At 41.3% G+C, this 27,356-nt stretch overlaps 1 protein-coding gene across 3 annotated transcripts in view; it reads left to right on the top strand.

The window, feature by feature from the left end:
- Nucleotides 1-27,356, top strand: part of Rh50 (Rhesus blood group-associated glycoprotein Rh50) — a 186,619-nt gene that overhangs the window by 115,704 nt on the left and 43,559 nt on the right. The window contains exon 1 of one of the 3 annotated variants that reach the window (XM_071584736.1): nt 15,229-15,520. The exons of the other annotated variants lie outside the window; for them this stretch is intronic. Coding sequence (XP_071440837.1) covers nt 15,292-15,520 — 229 coding nt within the window. The 5' untranslated portion in view covers nt 15,229-15,291. Of the gene's footprint in view, nt 1-15,228; nt 15,521-27,356 lie in introns of those variants that run through there. 3 annotated transcript variants of the gene reach the window in all.

Raw genomic sequence — 27,356 nt, forward strand, 5'->3', positions numbered from 1 at the left:
GGCTAAAAATAATAAAAATTATCACTGAAAATAAAGGTTTCTGCTCCCAATTAGTAGAAAAATTGTATCAGAAAAAATGAGAAAAAATAGCTGCCACATCCATTTTCAAATCCATCCCCTAAAAAAACACATGGAAATGGAAAAGAATTCTCTTTCTGGGGAATACATCTGGTAAAGTGACCAGAATCTTTTCAGAGAACAGAATAATACTATCCTTCTATAATAAAGGCAACTTAGAGAAAATTTTATCAACAGCAAGGACAAAATTACCATAATTGGAAAGAGTGGAGGGTATAAAGTGCGTTGTGAGTGCTCTACTATTTAAATTGGATAAACTGGGAGAAAATTTTGTGAACGTGTGAAAGTGCATTAAGCCTGTTTCAAAAACAGAAATCTTTCTTCCCATTTTGCCAAGCACCTACTGGACAATAGCCTCACAAGTGACTTTGTTCCTGAGATTTTACATTTGGAGAAGAAAGGTTTAAGATTAGATGCCTTGGAACGTTTGGAAATTTCCAAGAACACTCATTATAATGGTGTATTGGTTGATTGGACCTGAGATATTCCTCCCGCTTCCCCCTCCTGACGCCATACCCAACCGCCCTCTCCCCCTCCCCCCATACACACACCAGTTTCCCTTCTCTTTCCCCACCTCCCACTTCTCCAACACCTTCCCCCCCTCCTCTTCTCTGTCTAGTATATTAAACTGTGGGTCCTCTGTCCTTCACCTGACGATGACTTTGCAAGTCGAAACCTAGGTCGTGCATAATAAAATATACGAGGAGGAACAAAGTATTTTCTTTTCTGACGTTTTTCCTCATCTAGTGGGGGAAATTAAACTAAACTAAAAAGGATATGAAATGAGCCGCAGTGCAATATCCCTCAGAATATTTCCAATTCAAAGAGGATGAGATGACATGACACACCTATCAGTGAGGTGTTTCTTCCCATCGGCTTCTGCTTTCAACAACTTCTGCTATTTTTATATTTCATGTCTGTCGCAATCCCTTTCAAGCGGACATCCCACACCTGTATCCGAGGCCTGCGCTCCCGTCCCCGCCCGTGTCCGTAATGGATGCATTTCCCTCCCCTCTCACGTCCCCCACTCTTCAGCAGCGCGGCCGTCTCGATTGACGCGAATGCCACAGTCCCCCCCTCGGGGTGGCGCCCACCCCATGGGGTGTTTAATGCGCGTGCTATTCACCTCGACTGCAACCTTAGTCCAGCTTCTCAACTACCTTTGAAGTGTGCTTAATCTGTCTCCGCAAAACTTTGCCCGTAAAAAAACACCATAGCTTTAAAGATAAATGTCATGCATGCATGTTGGCCGCAAGATATTACAAGTTGGATTTAGGATTTTGAAGAGTTATTACAATATTGGCCACTGTGCCTTATAAAAATGTCTGTTTTAAATCTTTCAAATATTTCAAGACCACAAATTCTTCCAAGCTTAAGGATTCCCATAACAACGGATTCCATCTACGGAGTTCTTCGTGTTCGTCGATGAGAGTTAAGTTAAATTGCATTTTAGAGGAAAGTGCTTTTGTTATTTTCATTGCATCTACCTTTATTGTAATTGCTTCATAAGCATTTCATATTGGAATACTATTTGAAGGTTTACTAAAAAACCTAACGGCATAGGGCGTTTTTTTGCGGTAATAAGAGAACTTCGTCGGTTAAATTTGTTGTATTAGGGGCATTCGAACATGATACGGCTATGGTATTGTCCCTAAAAAATATAAAAACTTTGGTATTGCAGAGACGGCGGGTAATGAAACTGTGCGAACAGATGTAACATTATGATATTAAAAATAAAACGGCATAGTCTTGCCTTAATTTTCCTCACACTTCGCCTTCGCATTTCTCTCCCGTTACATTTATGGTGTTGAACTAGTGAGTTGAAAAATGAGTATAAATATTTCGTAAAATACATTAACGTAAATTTATGGAAGGACAAAGGTTAACTCAAATCAAAATACTGTTTTTATTCGCTCACTGTTGCTATGCCGTATTTGATTACAATGAGATCGATTGTCATTTGGCCTCTATGGAGGTGTATACTATTCATAAAAATATTTTCTTCGTCCTATAAGTAATTTTGGTGGTTTAAGGTGCGTAGGTGTAAGCCCAAATATCATAAATGTTTCTCCCTTTAAGTCGACTGCATGATCCTACTCATCTAACGTCGACTCGATGCTTTAATATCAGGGAATAGTCTGTGGGGATGTATTTTTTCCGTCATTAATCAATCTCTGTCCACGCGGAAGGGTGAAAAAAGTATTTCCGTAAAATGAATCGTTAAAGTCTCCACGTTTCATGCGAAGCCCTCCTTAAATTGAGGACTGGAGTGAAGTGAAATGGCCAATGGAAGCACTTGGGCTTCATTGGGTACCCGTCGACAAAATAAATCACTCTTAATAGACTTTAATGGGAATTTTCATTGTTTTTAACACATTTGTGATGATTCTGTTCTACTTTATTGATGATTTTAGCAGCAAAATTAGTTTATTTTCCTTTTTGTCCTTTTGTTCTAAACAATTCATTCAACATTCTAAAACCCACCTTCCCTTAGCACTCTCGGTATGACCTCACTCGGTATGCTGCCAAACTAGTGAACACTGCGAAAACTTTCGTCACGCAAACAATGCGTCTAGGAACTAACACATCATGAAACTCAAAACGCCAGCAGGCCAGAAATAATCACGAGCTGTGGAGGAGGTAATTTAGGGAATAATGGCAGCTCAAACTTGCGTTATAGCCGTTCTGCGACTAATTAAGCAAGTACCACGTTACTTCTATTGGAAATACCAGTTGTTATAATTAAACTCCAAGAAATCTGTTTTACATTGAGGCCAAGCATCTTTTTCGGCCATCGTCATGCATTGCCAGTCATCCATCTCTCCATCGAGCTTTTTAAAGTGACGGCGAATTCGCACAGACTTCATTCCAATAAAAACACTCCACCAATATTTGCAGATCGAAGATCTTGTAATGATTCCTGTCTTCGAAATTGTATACTATTCAGTGTGATATTTTATTGTATATCGTTTAAATATCACATTTAATAAGTCGATATGGTCATTGCGCATAGATTGGTTAATTAAGGAATGTTCACTGGCTGCTCTAACTTCCTGAGTAAATGTATGAAGAGATATTAATTTAGACAAAATGTAATTTAGTTAAGTAAATTTTTTAAAAACTTTACAAAGAAAACAAATGTATTGGCGTAAAATTTAAACCAGGTTTTCCGTTTTTTGAAATTCCATATAAAATACTGCAAAGTATTTTAGAGGATTTATAAATTACGTAACAATACTTGTCCTAAAGATTTTACTCTTTCAAAAAGAGCACTCTTAGCAGCTCAAATTATTTCTTCTTGTTAGGCATTGAATCCTAACTTCTTAGTTTGAGATTCCAATCTTCTCAGCGTTCACGTGCGGCATACATATATACACTTTGAAAGTTTAGGCCTTTAGTCCCAAGATTTCTCCCTTTCATCCCGAAGTGTACGGAACGTAGTCTTTTTCTTGAAGTGAAACATAAAACAATTTAAAACGCCAATACAACTGATTTTAAAATCCTGATAACGAGTAATACACTAATGTATGCATAGCGAGTAATACGGTAATGATCCCGAAATATCCGGGAGTAAAATAATGCATAATGATTCTTATTTTAGGCTTTAACTATTACCAGATTTTTTCATTGTGCTCTTAAAATCCAATTGCCAATAGAAGGTCAGAAATGATTTCAATGTTAAACCTGCTATCCAGTTAAGTGGTGAACGATCGAAATATTGAAATTTGCCAAGAAATGTCTGCATTTCACGATGGAAGTGTAACTGTGATTGAAGGAATATGACGTACGCATTACTTTGACGCTCAATAGTTTGCGAAGCGAGTGCCAATAACGAGGTGCAGAATGGACGGGAAGAATTAATTCAGCGAGCCGAGAAAGGCGAACTATGGGGCGCGCGGCGATCGACGCCTCGACACATCATTTGCAATTCCCATGTTCGCGACCGCAGGGCGGGGTAATTTTTTTTCAACTCGGTCGTTTCGAAACCTCTCTCGACAGCATTCCCCCATCCACCTCCGGATTAAGGCGAAGGGGAGATACAATCAAATCTGCCAGTTCATCTTCTTTCATGGAGAGAGGGAGGGAGAGGGCGTGTGCATGGAATGAAGGAGAACAGAGGAGCTCTCATGGTCAGGAACGCATTACAATTTCATGACCCCATGACCCTTCCATATTTAGCCCAATGTTTTCTTCTCGAGACGAACGGTCGATGGAAATCCGAGTCGAATCGTGATGCGTGCCCCACTACCTCCCGCCCCCACCTACTCCCCGCTCCCTGACCTCCGCCAATTCTCGGGACTTGACGGCGAGCATGAGTCAGAGCCACGACACCAGGGCCACAAGGACACCTCGACCGCGACGGTGACCTCCATCCAACATGCCTGATGACCTTTTTCGAACATGTCACTTTGAGAGTGACCATCGATGAATCGTATATTTAGTGCTGCTAAGTGCATCAATTATTACTGCATTCACCTTATTTACTCTGGTATTTATATTTAAATAGAGCTTCTTTTTCTACAATTAACTATTTGTAGCGTGCACTTCAGTACTAATCTACCTGGTAGAGGTAAATTTTGAATTCTCCTTGGAGACCAATTCGCAATTTGCACCATCTCTGCATTATTCATAAAGTGTCATATTTTTTTCCTCCTTCGATTCGTAATATCTTCCTTAGGTGTAGGAAACCAATTCATCATTATCGGAGAACTTTCAATGTTTGTAGTAATGGTCAGTAAAATGTATGGAATGACTTGTCCATTTCTCGCCGAAGTTACAATTGGTTACCCTTTATTTATCCTTACCTTTAGGTAGTAATTACGCCGTTTTAAATTTATTTCCGAGAGACGCAATATCCTCTCCCACAGTGTTTAATTTTGAAATTTGACGTTTTAAATATCACTCTCACGAAATATTATCATCGCCATGGATATCATGGAGCATTGTTATCAATTAAATAATACCCTTTGTTCTTTAAATGGAATGTTTTTTGTAGTCCCGATTTATTAATTTCACTTTATTAATAAAATCAAATAAATAATGTAATGGGTTGGGATGCAAATATGCATGACTTCATTCAAAGCTTGTGTATTCACTCATTGAAAAGAAATCCACTAAACAAACGTTGAAGTTAATTCTTTCCGATAATGAAGCGTAGCATTATTTATGGAGTCATTAAGTTAATTAACAGCATCCAGTAAGCGTATTAAATTACTTCAATGGAATTTTTCACTCTCAGGAATTTGCAAAAAAAATATTTTTTTTGCTTCCGAGCAAATATGGCCACAACAAACTAAAAAGCCCTCCACACAGTTCGAAAGGAGTCTATAGTGGCATAGTTACGTAACTGGTCTGAATAGGGCTTGAATTCATTCAGCGGAGTAAGGACGAAACTTCCTTAACGAAATCTGCTTACCGTGAGGAAGTAGAAATTTATATTTGTCCACCATTAGTGCTTGAAATATGAGTAACTCTGAAGAAGGTTTTTATGTGTTTTATTTTTATTTTCGGAGGCATGTGAAATATTAATTTCAAATATTTAAGTAGAAATTTATGTCATAATACCATCTGAAATGTTTACCTGCCGCATTATCAAAGTATTCGACTTAAAAATGAATTTGATTTTTAGGATCGTAATTCTTATCTTTTAATTCAACTCGATTAAATAGACCTAAGCCTTCTACTTCTACTAAGACCTAAGACCTTACCACTTCTACCAATCTCTTCATTTCCTTCAAGGGCAATCGCCATGCATACAGTATTCGTGGAACTCACTTCTCCTTTTCGTTTTCCTGAACTCGGTTTGTGAAATTGATGTAATATTTAAAGCGTAGGTACCACTCTCACTCCATTTCTTCAGTGCCCACTCAATTCTTCATGCCCTCTCCAGTAGAGAGAAAAGGATACTTCTCGAACGAGTCTGGATGTAGGTTTTATACGACAAAGATATATTCCCGAACAGATGGATCACTCCATTATGAATAATACTCGTGCCTTCTTCCATATATTATTATTTTGTGTGTGTCAAAATTCACAACCACAACTGACAGCAACTGAACTTGGACAACGAAACATAGGGTAATACTATAAGAGCACTTTGCTGGTCACTAAGGTAAATATCATAGAGTAGATGCTGATGGAATATTCCATGTGCTTCACGGCGGGTTCCCTTAAACTCCATCCCTACCTACACCCTTGGGGTGAATCGGAGAGAATACCTTATTCACTCCCTCTCTGATTTGAGAAGTATCGCCATGACTTGGCTGGACATATCAAAGACACTCCAAGGGTATTGTACCGTGCGGGGTGTGACCGTTCATCTTTCATACCCACTCGGAAGGAAGAATGTGGCGGAAGGGCGAAAGGGTGTTCGCCTTCCCGTGTCCTCCATGGACCGCCCGCCCCCCCTGCGGCCGGCGGTCACCGCCGATGTAAACAAAATGGAAAATGGTCTGGTGTCTGTCTCCTGATGTGCTTTCATTAAGTTGTTATTTTTACAAACATAATACCAATCTCCATTTCAATTATGTTGAATATCAAGAGAGCATACTTACTCTCAGGAAAAGTTATGAAAGTTTCTGTTAACTGCACAAAGTTTCATTTCCACTTGATTTGAGGTTACATTTTGAAAAGTACAAAGTGAGGAGGGTATACTATATACGTATATACTACGTGTTCCACTTACGTCGCAGCTCCTCTAAGCGCAATGCACTTGATCGTTACAAACTTCTTCAAGATGGTAGCGTTGATTGTATAGTGGTATCACGATGGTATAGTGGAACAAGAGGCAATGGGAACGTCACTTACTTGTACGAGTACGAGGTATAGCGGTTAAAACGAGGAGGCGTATCTCTCGCTCCTCCGCTTCGAGTTTTTCCTTCGCTTCGCGAGGGATCCAATTGGCGGCAAGCGATATCGTTCGACCAGAGAGAGAGAGGGTCATTCGGAGGAAGGAAGGGGGGAGAAGAGAGGGGGAGAGGGCGGATTCTAGACGGCCGATGCGAGGGGTGGGCGGGAAGGGAAAGAGGACTCGTATCGTGCGTCGAGGAATTTTCGAGAATGGATCGTACCATATGGTGCCCGTTTGGTTCTTAGGGTATTTGCGAACATTACTCTCGCACGCATCATACTTCGTGCCCAGAAGCTTTGACTTCTTAAATCAACCTGATATTCTTGGGAAGAAGAAATGATTTACGAAGTCCCATACATCCTTATGCGTGTGTAACCCGCATGTCACCTCCTGCATCAATGAAACCGTTCAACGGGACATCGAGGACTGATGGTACGCACGCATTCATTTTGTTTGATTTGATACGACTATTTTTTGAGCTTCTACACAGTATTATATCCGTATGCTTCTTAAGAAAGTTATGAATACCTTCATATCCTAAAACCCTAACCCCCTCATCCCTTACCCTTTCCTCCTGATGCTGCACCCCCTGCCACGCACCTTTTTGGTGGCTTGCAGGGTATTGATGTAGATGTAGTAGTAGATATCGGTTTCATATTTCACAAAACATAATTTGGAAGTAATGAAATCGCTACCCGGTATCTTAAGCCACGTAATTTACCAGTAAAAGCAGGTACCCAAACCGAAATCTAAAATTAAAAACGAAGAACAGAAAATGGGATCCTGAGGAGAGGAGAGTGGTTTACAAACATGTTGTCGTTTACAATAACATTCATTCATCATTTGATGAATGTTATTGTAAACGACAATATTTTTGTAAACCACTCTCCTCTCCTCAGAATCCCGTTTCCACAGCAAAAAGTAAAACTCCTTCTCTCCTATTGACTCCACCCTTTCCGCATTTTCCCATCCAACCACCCCTTACCCTCCACACTCAGTACGTGTCGCTTCCCCAGAAAATGTCCCTCTTAGAATCACTTATACCTCATCCCTTGACCTGCCTCTATCCCTTCGATGTTTCCTTCCCGCTTTGCCCTTATTTATTCTTCCCTCCTTCCTTCCACCAGGACACCAATTACCTGCCACCGTCCTGCCAAATAATGACCACAATGGAATGATTTGAGGCGTCACTTTGTGGAGCGATTCATATCGGAAAGGAGAGTGCTTTGTTCTTCCACGCATAATTTGTTATTCGCGACCTAGGTTTCGACTTGCAAAGATGATGACTTTGCAAGTCGAAGCCTGGGTCGTGAGTGTTGGAGTGTATGTGGACAAAGTGTTTTCTTTTCCCTGAAGATGGTTCGATGAACTGAAACGCGTGGTACGTTACAAATAAATCTGTGGAAAAGTGCAAATTTTGTTTTTCTCATAATGACGAACTTCCACTACATCTCGCTTGAATCTATTGAATACAGTTAACTAATACTTATTTGGAGAAATATAATTATTCCCCGGTTTTTATAGTACTTCATTTTATTTTTTGATAAATTAATTAATATTTTACATAATTTTTCGCATTTGAATGACATATTTTTGTTTAATTAACTTAGAAGTTAATTCTGATATCACTAAGCGGAAATTAATTTTATCAGCTTACATTTTGCACTTAGCTAAGAAATTAATTGCATCTAACTTTTATGAATCAATTGAATAAGGAGCAACTCCACTGAATTTTATTCAGGTACTTTCAACGCTCCAGCATCGTCATCAGGTACCCGATGATGGCGCTTTGGCATGGATACTAGTCTTACTTCAATGAACTCCAGTGAACGAATACAGCCTTATTTCATAAACCTGAAATTCCACATAGTTGAGCCACAAACCATCGAACTTATATGAATTTACTTTTGCAGTCAGCTTCCTCAGGTCTGTACAAATCGAACGGTAACTACGGCCGTATGAGTATAATGGGAAGAGTCAACCCCAGCCGTACTCTTATAAATGGGCTAAGGATGGGTGAGGGAAATTAGAGAAATATAAGCAGTAATTCAATAAAAATTATAAAAATAAATAAATAACTAAAAATAAAACCAATAATAAATATAATAAAAAACTAAAAATAATTGAAATAATTACATACCGCAAACGGTTAGGACAATGAAATGGAAATAAATCACGTACTCTCTAGCTTGGATGTACTATACAGCATTGATCCTTGCCAGTCTCAAGCACTCAAACGCACGTAATAAAATAAAAATAAGAATAATAATAAATGAAAATTAATCACGCACTCTCGCGGATCGTATTGGTATTGATAAGATGACATTAAACGCCATTATCACTGCAAATTTGACGATGGGATCTTTCCCATATGCGCTAAATCGAAAGGTATCCGAAGTTTTTGAAGGACAACCAAGTACAGAGTCGAGAGTCTGATGGCGAATACCTTCTGCAACGGTATCGCGACGATTCCCCAACCTCCTTACAATCCCAACTTGGCACTAGTAGAATATTTCCCATTCCCAAAAGTAAAATCCTTCCTTGAAGGACACCACTATGGAACCCTAAGTGTGTCAAAGCAGTTTGCACGCGGACCCTTCTGGAATTCACCTACCAGGGAGCATTCGAGTCGTGGAAAAGCCGCTGGGAAAATGGTGTCGACGGTCAGGAGATGTTCTTTGAAGAATTTTGAGGCATTGTAGAGATATCTGAATTTTTCTATTTTTCCGAAACGCTTTCCGATACTTTTTATACCAACCATGCATTATTGCAGTTTCGACGATCTAACGTGGATTCTACAGCCATTTGAATTCTGTAATTTTTACTCAGTAATCATGGTTTTCTACCATTTTTACTCTTCAATGAAACCATAATAATACTCTGTAATAATACCTCTACCTCTTCCAACTCCATTTATTCAAGTGATTTGTGAAAACCGTCATTTTTTGCCAATCTAAAGAGCCCAAAACTCCTGGAGTTCGGTTTGAAATGTTTAATAACTAATTATTATCATTAATTGAGGTCCCCAGGTTGGTTTCAGATGAACAATGGAAACCATTGCACTATGCTGTGATCATCTAAGTCACAGAGAACGTCTAAGCACTGCTTAACATAAAATCATCAGCATTGCAATAAATAACTGTTTAGACAAATTTATGATTGATATTTCTGATAAATGATTTCTGCTTCCCTTCGCGCTGTGCTAACTGCCAACTTTTCATACCTTCCTCCTAATTCTTCATTATTCCATTGCCTCTCTATATTTTTACCATTCGCATTTCCTACTTTGAAAAAATCCTCCAAAAAATCTTCTCTCTTCCCTTATCAACCTCGTTTTCCTTCCTTTCCGCCGATGTTATTTTCCACACATTTTGGTCATTTTTGCCTGAAAGACTGCAGAAATAATTGAAGTGAGCTAAATAATTTGACTCTTCTTGAACTTCTCCTTTTTTCATCGGCCTTGGTATTTTTTTAGAATCTTATTGCCAGAGTTGAAAACGCAATCTTTATCCTATTCTTTTTCCAATGATTCTGTGCAGCGCTCAGTAAGGATCCAGTGTTTAAGGTGACTAGCTTATTAAAGCTTGATCATTATGCCAATTTAACCGCATTATTCATTTTCATTGGTAGTACGTGAATTTCAATTACCTTTAAGGTTTATAATTCACAAAATGCCACAACTATTCAACGCAGAGATTTTCAGATACCTGGCTCCATTCCATTATTTTGACCAACATTGAATTCGATACAAACAAAAGTGATTCGATATCATGTATGCCATGAATATACGCATTTGTAAAATGTTTTCTGCCCGCGGCATTAGTTCTTTTCGTTTTTCATACTGTACCGAGCGAAATTATGAGTCCGCTAATTAATGAGAGTAATTCCAAATATTTATTTGCACATCGTCTCCCTTATAGCAGGCAGTCCCTTCCAGTGGAGCTTTATTATATTAGCATTGTCGACTTAAAAATAAAGTCTATTCAATCATTCTCGCAACCCGCGTAAAACATCGCTACAAAAAGTGCAGCTGATTGACTTTGTGGACAACGTCGGGTAATTATACGAATGTCTGTGGGCAAAAACACACGTACATATTCACGCATTTAATCAAAGGAAAATAAAATGTCGTCATACCCTGCCCTTAACGGTGGAAACAATCTCTAGGGACGCGATTAATATTTAGCATTATTATTACTGTTGATAGTGGTCCACCGCCGGTCGATTTAGGCTTTTGAGCGATCTAAGCAGTAATTAAGTTGATGGATCGATTTGTAAACCCCAAATGCTTCCTAACCTTCTTTCCGTTCAACATGCGTAACCCCTCCCTACCTCTAACCCATTCACCCATCATTCACCCACCTATCACAGTCTACAGAACTGCCTTTCCACTCTACATGCCCGGCATCAATTTTTCTTGCCTTCTTTGAAGTTCTCCCAACAGGCTTTTCTCTTCCTCTATTATACCCGGCACTAATTGTTTTTATTTTCCTTTCCGTATATTTCACTTTTCCATTCTTCTCCGCTGCTAAATCTCACAAGCCTCAAACTTAACAAGTGTGCATCGCCTCCTGCCTCAACAACCAATTTATATCACTACGCTACGTATTTAGGTTTTCACTAGTTTTTTCTTTGCGTCTTTACATCCAAATATGGTCCCTGTTATCAGCTCCCCCCTCTTTGTACAAACAACTTAACCTTACATGAGTCTCCTTTTAATGTCCATACTATTCTCCCCCGTACTTCTAAAACACTTCCTAATAGGTGAACTGTTCTACCAGCTCTTGTCTATTCTCCTAACTTTAATGCTTATCTTAGCCTATTCAGAACCTCATTGCCTTCAATATTTCTTATTGATTCTCATCAAATACCTATCATATGTACAATTCACCCACAAATAATTAACACCCTTCAGCTTACTGGCTAACTAAACCTTTCTCATTAGCAAATATAACTTACTTGGTGTTCCCATCAATCTTCAGATATTTCCCAGTCCCTCCTACCCTGTCTCCACGTATAAATTGAACAGTATAGGCGATAATGAACAGTGCTGTATTACTCCTATTGCCTAACACTGTCAGTGTCCACACATTGTACATGTACACGTTCCAGCCGTCTTCCTCTACACTATACTCCTATCTTCTGCTTATCTTCATTAATATATCAAATTTACTCCATCAATTACCGTCTGGAAATCCACGGAACAAAGAAATGCATCCTGGTTGTATTTTGTATCTCTTTCAATATGGTATCATGCGTGACTGTCTCCCTAATTTTTTCTATACTCAAACTAATCTTCTCCTGACCACATACTTATTTTTCCTCTAATCGTTCCTTTTGTTGGTCATCCGTTTAGGTAAGAATGGGAAACATGTGAAGGATGAGCGGTGGAGAAGGTAGAAGAAGGATGTTGATTCCAAACAGGAAAAAGGTGGACAGATCGAGGATCGATTGAGAATCTTTACCTTTTTCAAGGGCGCTCGTTGATGTTCTATGGCCATGTTGATCATGTTGACATTAGGCCATGACAACATGAAAACCACCGGGGCTCTATTTGATCAAATATTCAACACTTTAAGGTGAAACTTTTCTTTCATCACTCAAGCGAAGTTGTCCGTTGTTAAGCATATTATGTAAGGCCGGAGAAACCTCTTTTTCGTCCTTTTTGGAGGCAGCAGTAAAATAATACGTATGAATAGATTGTAATTGACTGTACCTAAACAATAGAATAAGCGTGGGAAAACAAATTGAATAATTTGACTTTTCATGAGCAAAGTTGTAACCGCAAAATGAAACACATTTAGGTTAAAACTAATTGTTGTCAATAACATGCCAGAATTTTTTAAATAAATTATGGCAATGAAAGATTAACGTAAAAAAATTAAGCATAGAAAAGATCTTATTGATGTAGATGCAAGCAAAACTTGAAGGAAAAAGAATCAGTGTGAGACATCTTCCCGTACGATACAAATAAATGTAGAGAATTGTGCATACTCCAATGTTGGCATTGAATGGAACACGGGTCGTTTACCCTGTGATAAAAATCTTAGCGGCTCGGTAGCGGCAATTTTATTTTGCACGTTTTTCTATACAGGAATCAATTTTAGAAATTTCATGGAAGAAATTCTTAACCATGGAATTTACATTTCCAGCTTTTACCCTATCAAAATTCTGGTGGCAATCGTATTTCGTGAATCTCTCTAGTATTTTAACTTCCTGATTCAAATCATGCTATCAAATCAATAGTTGTTGTAATTCATAAGACTTTTACTTTTTCGTTTGATTTTTTGGTCATTCATACTTGCTACTGCATGTATGAATGCACCTCGTTGGCCTTTGGTTTGGAAAACTGCTGGCTGGATACGGTGCTAAATAAATGAATGGAATATGGCACCACCCTGTATGTGTGTGCATATGTATAATGTATAAATATATATATAACGTTGATTAAAACATTTATACACAGAAACAGAAAGGGCACTAATATTTCTAGTTGTGACGTTTCGACAGCACGGCCGTCATTTTTAAAATCTATATCAGTTTTTATGTATAGGGGTGCGTCGCCGGAGAGCGTTCTATTTCGAAGATATATTTATATCTATACTATATCACTCACAAACGTAGGGTGGTTTTGTATTCTAATTATTTACTAGCAGCATATTCTAACTAATAAATCCTAATTTTTTGTTAGCTCGTCCACGGATTCCCCGTATATGTTTCTCCCAGGAGAGGTCGTGAGTGAGGGTAACGTCTAAGTATCTAATCGAGTCTACTTATTTCATTTAGATGTTCCTGGTGTAGTAGACGTTCGGGAAAGAAATGCTCTTTTTCCAAAAATTCATTACTGAGCCTTTATTTAAGTTTAATTCTAATTGCCAAGTGTCGCACGAGCGTTGTATAGCATTAAGACCATCTGCTGAAGCTGCTTTATCCTCCAAATTATGGATATCTCTGTAACCCACTCCATCGTCGGCAAATGAACGCATCTTACTAGTGACTACGGAGTCAATATCATTAACGTAAAGAAAAAATAAAAAAAAGGTCTAGGTACACTTCCCTGGGAAACACTCGAAATGACTTCTACTGCATTAGAGCGAATTCCATCTATGAATACTCTTTGTACCGGGCCATTCAAAAAGTCTTTAATCCTGCACAGGATATTGTCATCTATACTATATTCTTCCAGCTATGTGAGTAGTTTACTCTGAGGTACTTTGTCGAAAGCTTTTTAAAATCTAGAAAAAACATGTCCACAGGAACAGAGCACTCTCCTGTCTTTAAGAGAAATCCTTCCCTCATAAATGCTACGAATTTGCCCATAAAAACTCTTCTGTTCACACTCTAGACTTTTTACACTCTGAAATCGTTGCATTAAAATGCATAGTAGCGGATGACTGCGTTAAAATTTACTGTCGCGGCTTCTCCCGCAGTTTCTTGGAATTTCTCATATATGTCATTTTCTCTTCTTCTGTCTCAGCTTGAGGGCTAAATTTACGAGTGCCTCTGTGTACAAAAGACCAAAACGTGTACTGGATTTGACACAGAGTATTATTAAACAAAAGAAATATTTTTATTAAATTGGCAGGTAGGCCAAAAAGCCTAATTATGGACAACCTCTGCCAAAAAGCCGCAACAATTGTGGCGAGACGCATCCTCTCCTTCCATCTCTTTTGAAATTTCCTTTGTTCAAATTATAGTTTCCTGCCAAATCTTTGATGGAGTGCGCCGCATAAACCTTCGTGATGGTGTTTCCTCTTTTCCGTACAGTACACCCATGTCTCCCTTTGTGATTTTTCTTGTTTCCTTCATAATAATAGCATTAATATCACGTGTCGCATTGCATCAACGCCCGTCGAGCAGAGTTACCGGCGTTGCCTAGACGTTCGTCTCGCCTAGGTGAGGAGACGAAAGCGGAAGAAAAGAGGAGGGGGAAAAGGTGTTCCGCCGTGAGTCTCGGTTGCGGAGGCGTGGGATCGAAGCTTTGGCGGGCAGGGAAGGGGGAGGGAGGGACGCAAAAAGAGCGGGGGACGGGAGGAGGATCGCCGATACCATCTGCCGAGGAGAGGGCGAATTTGTCCGTCCGTTTCTCTCGCGTGGTCCCCCTTCGTCCTAGAGGAGCGTCGGGGCAGCGGTGTGGAGAGAGCACAGTGACTCTGTTTCCCTGAGCTGCGTAGTACGCCGCCTCTCCAATCTCAGCCTCTCGTGTCGCGAGAAAGGGAGTCGGTGGCAGGCGTCCTTCGAGTGGACGGGGGAATTGCCGGCAGCGGTCAGTAGCGCACCTCAGGAGAAGACGCCTGGGTCGTCGATTTCATTTCCCCCTACGTCCTCTCGCGTCCCCCCCCCCAACCACCTCGTGGACCGGCATGTCCCGCGGAGGTCCTAGGGTCCGCCCGCCCCCACCCCAAGGGAGGACGTCGTGGGCATCGGGAGTGGTCGCCGCGACGCTCCTCGCCCAGCTGTGCCTCGCCTGCTTCTACTCGGCCGTCACCGTCTACGAGGCATCGGCCAACGCCAGCGACCGCCGCAACAGCTCCCCCACCTACATGGGTGGATTTGACCGGCTGGGGGGTCCCGTCAGGTGGAGGCACTCAAGTACGTAAGGGCGGAGCGCCACTGCCATTTCGAGCCATCACTGGTGGCGAGAACGAGGGGACGGCCCAAGTATCGATAACCACCTCGTCGTCTATGATAGAGTTTTTAGTTTAAAGTTATGTCTAATGAAATATATTAGAGACACAGAGTGCGAATTTGGACAACATTCGGGGGCCCTTTCGGCCTAAATATTTTCGGTATCGAGAAGTTCCTTAATATAGACGTCCTTATGTGGTTAGATACGTATGTACCTCGTGCAGTATACGGTACGATGACACATCTATACAACGAGGCTTCCAAGCATTGTGCGAAAGCGCACCTGGGAAAAGATGGTTAATGGGGCAAGGTTGTAAGAAATCGCGCAAGGAATGAGGGGGAGGCCTTTGTTTCTCTATCTTTTTCATCTACCTCAGTCGCCATATTTATCTACATAATACCTCACCAGCCGCAGCTAGGGCGTGTGGCGGAGGATGCCGAGGCATCTGAAAATTAAATTACGTACAACTACATCTACAGCGAAGATAATTATCTTGTTTCTGTTCGCGTAAAAAAAGAAGTTCCTGTAACTTCTTAATTTTGTGATTGAGTATGATCTATATGTAGTTGTTAACAATACCATTTTAAAATACTCTAAACAATGTACTGCATTCGAGGTGAATAGCACCGTAATAATTTATGAGCGTGATAAATTATAAATTACAATTTTAGGTTTTAAGTTTCTACTTTAAATGTAGGTATCAATAATAATTATCAAAGGTGGTCAATTTTTCAGTTAATAAATCATTTGACTTGATGGGGGTTGGAGCTCCGTTCTGCCAGTTGCCGTTCATTCACTCACGGAGCGAAGGTTGAATTGCAGATTAAATCTCTTGAATAAATTGCAAGGATATCTCTTTAGCAGTGATATTGAAAATGTATCATATCATTACCCCCATCTTACTACGGTAGGAGAGATCATGCCAGTAAAATTAGAGAAATTAAGTCTATGACAGACAGTTTTAAGATTTCATTTTCGTATCGAGTCATTATGGATTGGAATTACGTTGTGCAGCCGCGAAGGGATGAGAGGAAGTATTTTTGTAGAAAAGTAGTCTGGTGTGTAATCACCCCAACCACACACCCTAGCGGTGGCTTACAGGTTACTACGTATTGAATCTTTCACAAATAGACGGGGATTAATTGCAGGCAAGTTGAGTTAGGATGATAAGATTCAACATTTGGTTAGTTTAGCGTTGCATCGTTAACGTTTGTGTTATGTCAGGCGTAATTTCGAGTGACTGGATAATATTTTTAATATTATTTCCTTTGTTATTATTGTCGTCGAAATAAGTCGTCGAAAATGGAGGGGTATGTTGCTCGGACCACCACAAGGGATTATCAAGCACAAAGGGAATTGTCACAAAGCGAAGAATTCATAAAGACTCTTGGACGGTTACCATGTTAATCTATTGCTTTTCAATTTGTTTGCATTAGCACTCATCTTCAGGCAAATTAACGTAGACGAAAATCTAGTCGAAAACATTTTCTAATTATTTTGTTAAAAGTTTATTTTAAATGATTATTGCAGTAAATGCCTGAGATATTCTTAAGCATGCATGAGGTAAGTGTTTTATTTTCCTTCAGTATTAATAATAGTTGACGATCCTACTTTAAGCGCTCACGCAGTGTACATATACTGAGTGGGACCCTCGCGGGTCTCAGGAGCAATGATCGAAGATGCATCGCGCTTGCATTTCCGTCGGGTTCCCTGTCGATGTGTACGCATGCGCGTCATATGGTCATTCTTCGAACTCCTCGAACTAACAGTGGACGCATTATTTGAAGAATGGTTCGTACCGAGGCCATTTGAGTTCCTCGAAGAGACAACATTGGGCGAAATTCGGGCCACGCGCCTGACGTGTGATCCCACACTTAGTCGAGTTACATCGCAATTGGTCGTGAGAAATGAAAATATTGCAAAATGAAAAATCATTTGCTCAATTTTAATTCATTTGAAATGCATTCGGAAACATTATATTTTAGTCGCCCATTAATCATTTCGTTAAACCATTTTTTTATATTTGGCTGGAGAGTGGGTTATTCTTCGCAGTGGAATTGAATGGATGTCGGGTGAATGGTTTAAAGGTTAAACATGTTTGAAAAAAGCGAGGAGAGGAAGTGAAAGGGGGAGAGGGAGCGAGGTGGGAGTCGGAGAAGGCGAACCCGAGGCTCATGCGTGGTAGGAGGACTGCTGGTATGGGACGGTCTGCTGAGGAAGGAAGTAAGGGACGGAAGGAAGGTAGGCGCTGATGGTGCAAATGCAAGCGGAGACTTTCGAGAGGGGCGTTGGGATGGGAGGAGGCTTTGCATCTATATACGTGCGTGGTTAAATTGTACTTCTTTCTTCACCGTGTTCGCTTCGTCTCCTCTTCCCCGCCCTCCTCCCGGCAACCCCCCTCCCTTCGACCCCACCCCTCTTACCCAACCTCACCTGACCTCACCCCATGCACAAAGGAGTTGCTTTTTAATGTTAATCACTGTTCGGACCCTCCACTCCACCAGTCACTAGGCAAGCACCCTCGAACAAGGAAGCAAAATAAAAATAAAACAAGTCAGAAGAAAACATTTACCTCGTCAGTGTATGAATTCTGATGAGGTAAACCTCCTCGTTTCTTGCAGAGAGGTATACTATCAGGTCCGTATTCCCCAACATGCTCGATTTCAAATCTATCCAGAGAAAATTTTAAAACCTCAAATCTACAAGGGAAGATAGGTAACTCTTAGCTTCTGGTTTTTATTTGTCAAATTATAAAGAATGAATGTTTAACAGCAAGATGTATATTTTTGTTGCTTGATAATATTCGACTTCATACTTGAAGGAACTGTCCGCAACATTGGGCTGGATCATTCTCAAAATTAGAACCTGGGATTAATATATTCTGTGACGTTTCTTAATGGAATATGCACTCAAAATTCCATGTAAATCCGTAGAAGGTTGTAGCAGTTTCCGCAGCAATCCACGAAATTCCACCGCAATAGCTTTTAATGCTTAAAGCGTTAAATTAAAATAAAAGCTTCGAAACTTAGGCATGATTTTCACTGGATTTGGTCACGCCATTATTATGACATAGTACCCTGCTAGCCACCTCTAGGGTGTGTGGCAGGCGATGATTTTACACCAAACTAATTTTGAATCTAAATACTTTTCCCTCTATCGTAGTCAGACAACGTTTTTCTGATCTATTTATCGGTCATGGAAAAATTTCATCTTAAGTCCATCTATTCTGCACTTAATATCTAAAATTTTACTGATATGATCACTCCTACCATGGTACTATGGGGTAATAATACATTTTTAAAATTATCGCTAAAAAGACATTTTTCCAATGTATACACAAGATTTAATCCTCAATTTAACCATCGCTCCTTGAGTGATTACCAGTCCAGCTGCTCTAATACGAGGGCGTTTCGAAAAGTAAGGTCGCTTATTTTTTTCATTAAAAATCAAATTTATTCTCAACTTTGCGTGCATCGTTGGAAAAGTTGAGCATTTAGCTATTTTTCTACATATTCGCCTTGACGATCAATCACTTTTTACATCCTTGTAAGCAGCTTTTTAATACCGGCGTCGTACCTTTCTCCCGCCGCATCACGAAGCCAACTGACGACTGCTCCTCAGATATAAATAAGTCTTTCCTACGATGTACACAAAGTTGAGAATAAATTTGATTTGTCATGAAAAAAATAGGAGACCTTACTTTTCGAATCGCCCTCGTATTTTGGATACGTTACTAAGTTTATCATAACAACGTTGTACAAATCTAGTTCCTCTAGGCTCCTCTAGCACAGCCGAGAATATCTTTATCTAATGCCATTGGCCTCTTGCTTTGTGAGTAGTTTACTATGAGGTACTGTGTCGAAAGCTTGTTTAAAATCTATAAAAAACTGCGTCCACTCGGACATTGCTCTCTCCCGAACCAAAGATATCAAGTACAAAAAGCCCAAGTTGTGTCTACCAGGATTTACCCTTTCGGAAAGCGTGCTGGTTTTTCATAAGACTGTCGAGGTGCCTCATTATCGAACTAGTAATTACATGTTCCAAACCTTGAATGATATGAATGTGAGGGTAACATTGTCAAGCACCGTCTCTTTGGAATATTATTTCCAGTAATATAAGTTTCTTCACAGAGTATCCGAAGAAAATAAATCGTCTATGGTTATATATTTTCATCAGTGATTCTAACAGAAATAAAAATTTCTTAACTCTGATATCAACCCAAAGGTTGATAGGTGAGAGTAGTAGATCTTCCTCGTAGTATACCCTCCTTCTCGTCGATCCTGTACCACCAGGGCGTGTGGGACACTTTCCTTCCCCGGTACCACATGCGGTTACCCAGAAATATCCACTATGGATTGTATTAACTGATGCCCCCCCCGCAATCGATCGACCGGACATGAACCCGGGTCTCTCCGATCAGCTCAAGCCACTGAGCTACTACGCCCAACGAAAGGTGGGATAAAATAACCTGCAACATTATGTGGGAAAACCCACAGAGGGGAAAGTGATTTTAACGATTGTGTGTAACACGGTAACGACTTTAACAACAGAAAATTCGTTCACATGGTGCCCTTGGCATTATATTTCATAAAAATTTACCTAACGGTTTTTCTGCGTACTTTTGCATAAACCCGTAGATTTATGCCACACCCGGTTGCATTAATAGAAATGGCCTAATCCAAACGAATACATTTCAATCCTCCATTTCCCCATGCACGTTTCAAGAATTTAGCATGCACTGAATTAAACTTAGAACAATTTCTAATTTACATGACCAACTAAAGGCTGATATGGGAACATGCCTTGCGTGCGATCATCATTTGCGACACACCCTGGCGATGGCTTTCAGGGTACCATGTTGACCATGTAAGCACCCCCTGCCTCGCTTCAACAAGGTGCCTCATTCTCTATGACGCAGACGAGACAAAATGGCAACCCGTAAGTGGAACAGCATTTGGTAAAAACCAAGCCGCATGGCAACCTTCGTCTGGTTCCTCCCGAATCAAATACGGTGCTACAGCGCTACCTCCGTGGCAGGCAGTCTTTCGTTTGGAGGGCAGAATTTCAATGTTTTTTTTTATCTTTTCTTCTCAAGGCATCAAGATAATTTTGCAATGACCGACGACAGATGTCCCAGTACGGAGGCAAAATATTTTAACCTCATTCCCTGGTCTTTTGAAAAGCTGTTTTCTTTCTTCTCAAAGGCGTTATTTTTAAATTTAGCCCGCCCTTTAACCTGCGACGGAAAATGCGACGCAGGAAAGCGTCAATTTTTGCGACGTGAAACTTTAATTTTTTAAGTAAGTTTGCAATATCAGTCATAATTTTAGATAATACTCTCCCATTTATGCCGAACCAATCGCTTGTTTGCGATAGTTTAATTACTCGGGAAAAACAATTTCGCTTTCACGAGTATAATCCTTCTTATACCGTGGTGGCGGTCCTTCGGTTAGCACAGTTCCATCATTAAACCAGGGGGGTGGTGATTTGTGTGCTGGTGTGTGTGTAGTCTTTATCAGAGGTGCGTGGAGTGTATACATAGGTATACATGCTAATAGCACAGCGTAGCATAAAAATATTTACGAACTTCGAGAATATCTTCCTGGATAAATAAGGACCTGTGAAGGAAGTTCTCAAACTTAGTGAAGTTTCGTGCTCGGGATTTGTTGCCAATAAATACCGCTGTATGTACGCATTATGTGTACTTGGTACCATTCAGGGTGCCTTGAGACTAATGACACCTTTTTAAAATAACCTGCTACGTTCACTTCTCCTGTCTCCATTTGGCGAGGTATTGGCTGGTCTAGTTCCTCCATTAATGAGAGCTCGCTCGCTCCAGCCAATTGATGAGGAAGATACCCCTCGGCAACAGTGTGCCCCCCTACGATCGAGTCAGAAAGCTCCAAAATCTGTATTCAAACGAACAGGTATTCACGGATGGGTCATCGAGTACGACATTGAATTGAAGCAAACGAGAATTAAGATTAAACACTTCTCGAATGTGGAAGAGCCAAGCAGACTTCCTGCTTCAAATCTCGAGGTTGAATTTTATACTTCTAACAGAGCTTCAACTGACAAATATTATTGCTGGCCTTTTAGAGTACATGAGTGTCCCCATCACAGCATTGCTAAATCGGGGAAAGCAACATGTCTCGTGTGAGTGACTTCCCTCAAAAAGTTATTGGCATTTGTAAAACGCATGATTGGAAATTCTGCATCGGCGAAAAAAAGAAGGAATCTTTTCTCGTTGGTAAATTTCGTACTGAATGTGCTGCTAAAATTCTACATCTGCATAATACCCCGCAAGCCGCCACAAGGGTGTGTGGCGGGGGATGTTAGGTCACCACCCGTAAAAGGGAACGGAACCACATTCAAAACCAACACATACATGCAAACCCATACCCACAGAGGCGCATACATTCATGTAAAAATCCTTTCCTTTTACACGCATGCAAATGTATATCTACCTTCTTTTATTCTACACGCATGCAATTACATATACTATCATCCAACAAATAATTGCAAGTTAGGATGCAGTAAAAAATTTATCCAATAACGTGCAAGCTAAAATTTGAAAAGTAGGAAGGCGAAATTCCACTACCACCTGGACATGCAACGGTCTCCTCCATAAAGACACGGGTAGGGAATGTGACCCTCCTGCAGGTAGCGGGAGGGTCCCCCCTCGGAGAGGGACGAGGGTTGTAAGAAAACTTAAATATTGACAGCGCAGACCAAGCGATACTGTTAAGAGCTCTGCACTATTTAATGGCATTCTAATGCGGTCATGCGGGAAGGGTTTTGAGAAAAACACACACGAGGCAAGTGAAAAAGCATGCAATTGAGTAGACCTAATTATTCCCTAGACGCTGAGGGTGGCAAGTGAAATTTTTGCTATCTATAACCATGCAGTTGCTGTCCCGTATTGTCCGTGGGAAGAAAGAGTCCTTGAGTCTCCTAGTTCTGGCATCTATTTCCCAAATTTTAAATGCATGATCCAAGCGACCAATGTATGTTGGAGTGCGAATAATTTGCGAGACCTCGTTGCTAAAACATGCAGATCTGAATTTATTTAGTAACTTCAACCTTGAATTGAATCGTCTCTCTTCTAATGATTCCCACCCCAACTCCATAAGCATTGCAGCGACGCTTTTCGTTTTATCGTAACAGTTTTTAACGAAACGGTCTGCCGGGCGTTGAACCTTCTCGATTTCCCGAATGAGGCCTTTTTCACTCGGATCCCATACGCTACATGCGTATTCTAAATGAGGCCTTGCAAGGGCGTGTTCAGAATTAACGTATGTGAGTCCCCCAAGTTAAGTCTTTAGTGAATGTAACACCTAGGTACTTTGTCCCGAAGTCTGAAGGAAGATTTAAATTTGCACTTTTTACGTGGGCCGTTCCAAAAATAACAATTATGTTGTTTTTAGCTACATACCTCTACTGAACCTCCAAACTTTCGCGACCCTTCTCAGGTTAGTCTCCATTGGGTACCCTGCACTTGTCCTACCCTTTTTTCATCCATTGAAGCCGTTTCCTGGTAGGTCCTTAAAAATACCCTCAGCAGCCTTCGTCTCTGCTGCCTATGATGAAAGGTGAGGTGTTCTTCACATTGGGGAGCTAGAAAAAGTCATATTAAATTAAATGTGGACTGTAGTAAGGACGAGAAACACTTTTTGCATTGATTTTTTTAGATAATCCACAACAATATTTACGATGTGTGACCGTACATTGTCATGGAGCAACATCCATGATTTTGCTGTGAAATTTGACCTTTTGTGATTTATATGGCCTACGGTAAAATGTTCAGCACACCCCATTTGTATGCTCTTTTAACAGATGTACCTGTATGTATCGATTCTACGTGCTGCACCATACACCGAATATTGAAAAACGATATGGCCATAATTTTCCCAGCTTATGGAAATTATACTCGTATTATACGTATATTTGTAATAGAAACTGCAATGCTAAGTTTCTTTAAAACAATAAAATCTATTGTTATATTGCTGAAATTTTCCTACAAAATTCTTAGAAGGTTAAAAAAATAATGAGGCAAGCTAACTTCCTTCTCGGGGAGTTAATAATACATGTATCAGAACCATTAAAAATTGTGAACTGTCAAATTACCAGAGGTTCGACAAACATGCGCCCAAATTTAAAAATAGTTATTTGAAGAATTTCTTTATTAGTTGATATCTGTCATTCAACTTAATGTACAATAACTAAAAAGATAATATCAGGAGTAATGAACATCACCGGACATAAATCTAAAATTTTTAACATATTTTCTCATCATCAATCATTGAGGTGGAAATGGGTTCCTACTTCGTACGGTAACGTATACCTTTTCTTTGCATATTTCTCCCGCTTCTTTCTCATGTATAATGTCCACCACCAAACGCTATTGGCGGAGATTCTTGAGGTACGGTTGCAAGATTCCTTGTGTGCGAAAATTAGCTCTGATGGACGTCCTTAGTGTCTTTTTTGAGTAGTTTCGATTTTGAGTATCGGATGGTGGCGTGGGCGCGGCGTGGAAACTGGGCTAAAAGCTCCAGGCGTTGGCTCATTACTCCACTTCATCGACACCCATGTATTTTTAGGTGTCGGGGTCATGACTGCTACACTTGTTATCGGTGCGCGCGTGGTAAAAACTCAGCAGAGTCCATTTTTTAAATTTGCGCTCCCAATCTCCCAGAAACCCCGAAACCTGGACGATAAATGGCTGGATAAATGGCCTTCCCGTCGGGATGCCTACCTCTCACTGGGATTCTGTGAAGATGTGATTTCCTGTGGCGTGGCTTCAATGACGGCATGATACGCAAATCCGCACGCGGTAGCCTGCTGCCAATAGTTTGTCGGACAATATAAATTTGCCAGCAACGTAAATTTCGCACAACGCACCCACGTATGCAAAAACACATCCACGGACAATATTGTGCTTACACTGGGATTTTGTGAACAGTCCCTGCAGTCGTTTGAGTTTCTCCCGACGTCTGTAATACTTGCGCTCGACCCAGACAGACGTCGTCACATGGATCCATTGACTAGCATAATAATGAACAGTTTGAATGTATTCCGACACCCGCATGTTCTAGTATGGCTCGTGTCACCTCTACCTTGTCGTAGGGCTCCTCGGTGTCATTGCACGAGAGGCGGGGGCGGAAGGGGGGTAGGTTATATATTGGTTTCAGTTGGAGGAGAGGGAGGGAAGTAGGAAGGGAGAGACTTGGTTCTCGACGCCCTCTGCCGAGTTTGTACTGGGTGCGCGTGGTGCGGGTTGCCCCTCAGTTACCAAAGGGGGGGCAAAGCGACAACGAGTGTAAGCTGAGTCGGTTTGCGTGAAAATCAGGTGAGGAAGTCTTCGGAGTGGGCTGGGGATGGAGATGAGGGTGGGGGGGAAGGAAGTAGGGGGAGTAGAGACGAGGGTGACCGAAGCGGACGCCGCAGTTCCATTGTTGGGGATGAATGAATGCGAACGATCCCGAATGAAGTTCCGACCGAGGAGGGTGACCTCCGCGCCCGTTTAAGACGACAAGCGATACGGGAGTCGGCCCGACCGTGCCCCTATTCTATAACGATCTTCTGACACCTGAGCGATCGACACGGCTAACGCGACACGACGAATAAGCGATGTTGCTGCTTTTTTTATGAGGCCTGCTTCCGGATGAACTTCTGCAAATCCACTCTGGCATCCTTCGCCATGTACCTCGCGACCGGGCACGTCCTTAAGGCTGACGACGCGAGTCGATAAGGGAGTTACAGAATACCGACGAGCCTCTTTCTCGCCAAGGGAGTGTGTGTGTGAGTGCGTGTGAGGCGTTGCGAGGAAGTGAGGAGCGCCGGCCGAAGGCCTCGATGTCCCGTGTTGACGCCGACGGCCATGTGGGCGGGAGGGGGCCGCTCTGGGGCGAGAACAGTCCGGGGCCTCCCCCAGCAGCGAGGAGGAAGGGTCGCGCGTCCCACTCCCTCTGGGACCACGACGCGGACAGCGTGATGGCATCGGCGGGTCGCCTCAGGATGCTCATGTCAACTCTGCTGCTTCAGCTGTGGCTGGTCTACATGCATTCGGCGCTCTCCGTGTATGCGGCGTCGGCGGACGCGAGCGGGCCCTTGGCCGGCCGACACGACCCGAGGAGGGCCCCGGTCGGCCGGTACCACTCAAGTAAGCGCGTGCCGTGCTGCATTCGAGGTCGACGCTTGCCCCGAGAGGGCACGGACTGCGTGGGGCTGGGATTTGGTAGGCCATGTCCTGAATGTCAGGGGGGAGAGGGGGCAGTGGATGGTGAATGGCTTGGGGTCAGCGCGTCCAGATCGCAAACCTGGTTCGATTCCTCTGGAAAGCTAATTTTTTTATCTTTTCTCATACTTTTGACTACTTATTTAGTAATTTATTTGCTGGATTAGTTGTTTCTTTTACTTTTAATGGCATTTTAAAATCCGTTAGACTCTTCTGTCAAATTTAAATTTGATAAAAAGTCACATTGTAGCCTGAAGTGAGATAGAACGGAAGCCATCGAGGAAGAGAAATCTTCACTTTACAGTTTTCATTACTTCCTTCTATATTTATCTTTGCGTAAACAATAGAATTATGGATGACTTTCAAGGGGGATAACAGATGAATAATCGAGGACCCAGAAATGATGGAAGATACGGCCATCGGCATCCTGCTTACAACGACAAGAGCTATAAAATGGTTGGAGCTCTGATACAAATGGGCCTGCATAAAATCAGCGGCCCATTTAATCCATTTTGGTGGCACTTCAAAACTAAATGCGATATCCTTCTTTACGCTAAATTGTTGTCCAGTTTTTGTGTTACCAATGGAATAACTTTGAAGTATTTAACCGTATTTCCGAAAGGCGCTGACCAATACTCAATACTATGGGGCTCCTCTCCCAGGCCGCCAATCAAATGGGTGCGGTTTTTTAAGAGCTAATTAACTTCTCTCGAACTCATTTAACTTTTAAATGTCAATCTTACGTGCATAAAATGGCCTCCATATGCGGACTACTACCTTAAAGTGGTGGAAAGACTGGAGTGCTCTGATGACACCTGGAGGTTGATGTACGGGTGGGAGAAATGGTTATTGCTCTTGGTGGGGTTACCCGTGCTAGAAAAACTCGAAAGGTGGGAGCTAGGTGGAAGGTAGTCCGCACAGCGTCTGTTTCTTACTGAGGTGGTTTCAAAGATGTTTGACTTCAGTGAGGCGGCCATTTGAGTAATGGTATCACGTTGAAAACACTTTTAAGGAATCCAAAGAGAAAACACCAAATTCGTTTATTCCACGACTTTTAAGGTGAACAAAATTATGGTAATAGGCCTAGGTTCGTCTCCGGCAACGGAAAAGCAAGACTTCCTCGGTCTTGATTAAGTGAAAAACTTAAAAAGCGGAAATCAAAGCAGTAGCAGCAGTATATGAGACGAAGAAGAAGACCGCAACTCTTAGAATACGAAATAGGAACATTATAACGATGTTGAGGGCTGCAAAATTACAGAACATCAAGCAGGAGATTGAGAAAGGAAATATACATTTTTAGGGCTGCGTAAGGTGAGATGGGAGGAGAGCGGTGATTACTGGAGCGACAGTTACGGAGTAACATACTCAGAAAAGAATGGGAGCCAGCGAGAAATTGCAATATTATTGATCATAAAGGAAGGAAGAAGTGTTGAAAACATAGAGAAAGTGAGTGATGCAATATTATTAGAAAAGGTGAAAGCTAAACCAATAAACTTGTTTCTTATTCAGGTATGCCGACAACGTGCCGGCAAGTAATCATCGGAAGGGCAGAAGTAGACTGT

Source organism: Hetaerina americana, unplaced genomic scaffold (genome assembly GCF_022747635.1).
Source record: "Hetaerina americana unplaced genomic scaffold, ioHetAmer1.1.p SCAF_2, whole genome shotgun sequence".
Classification (NCBI taxonomy): Eukaryota; Metazoa; Arthropoda; class Insecta; order Odonata; family Calopterygidae; genus Hetaerina; species Hetaerina americana.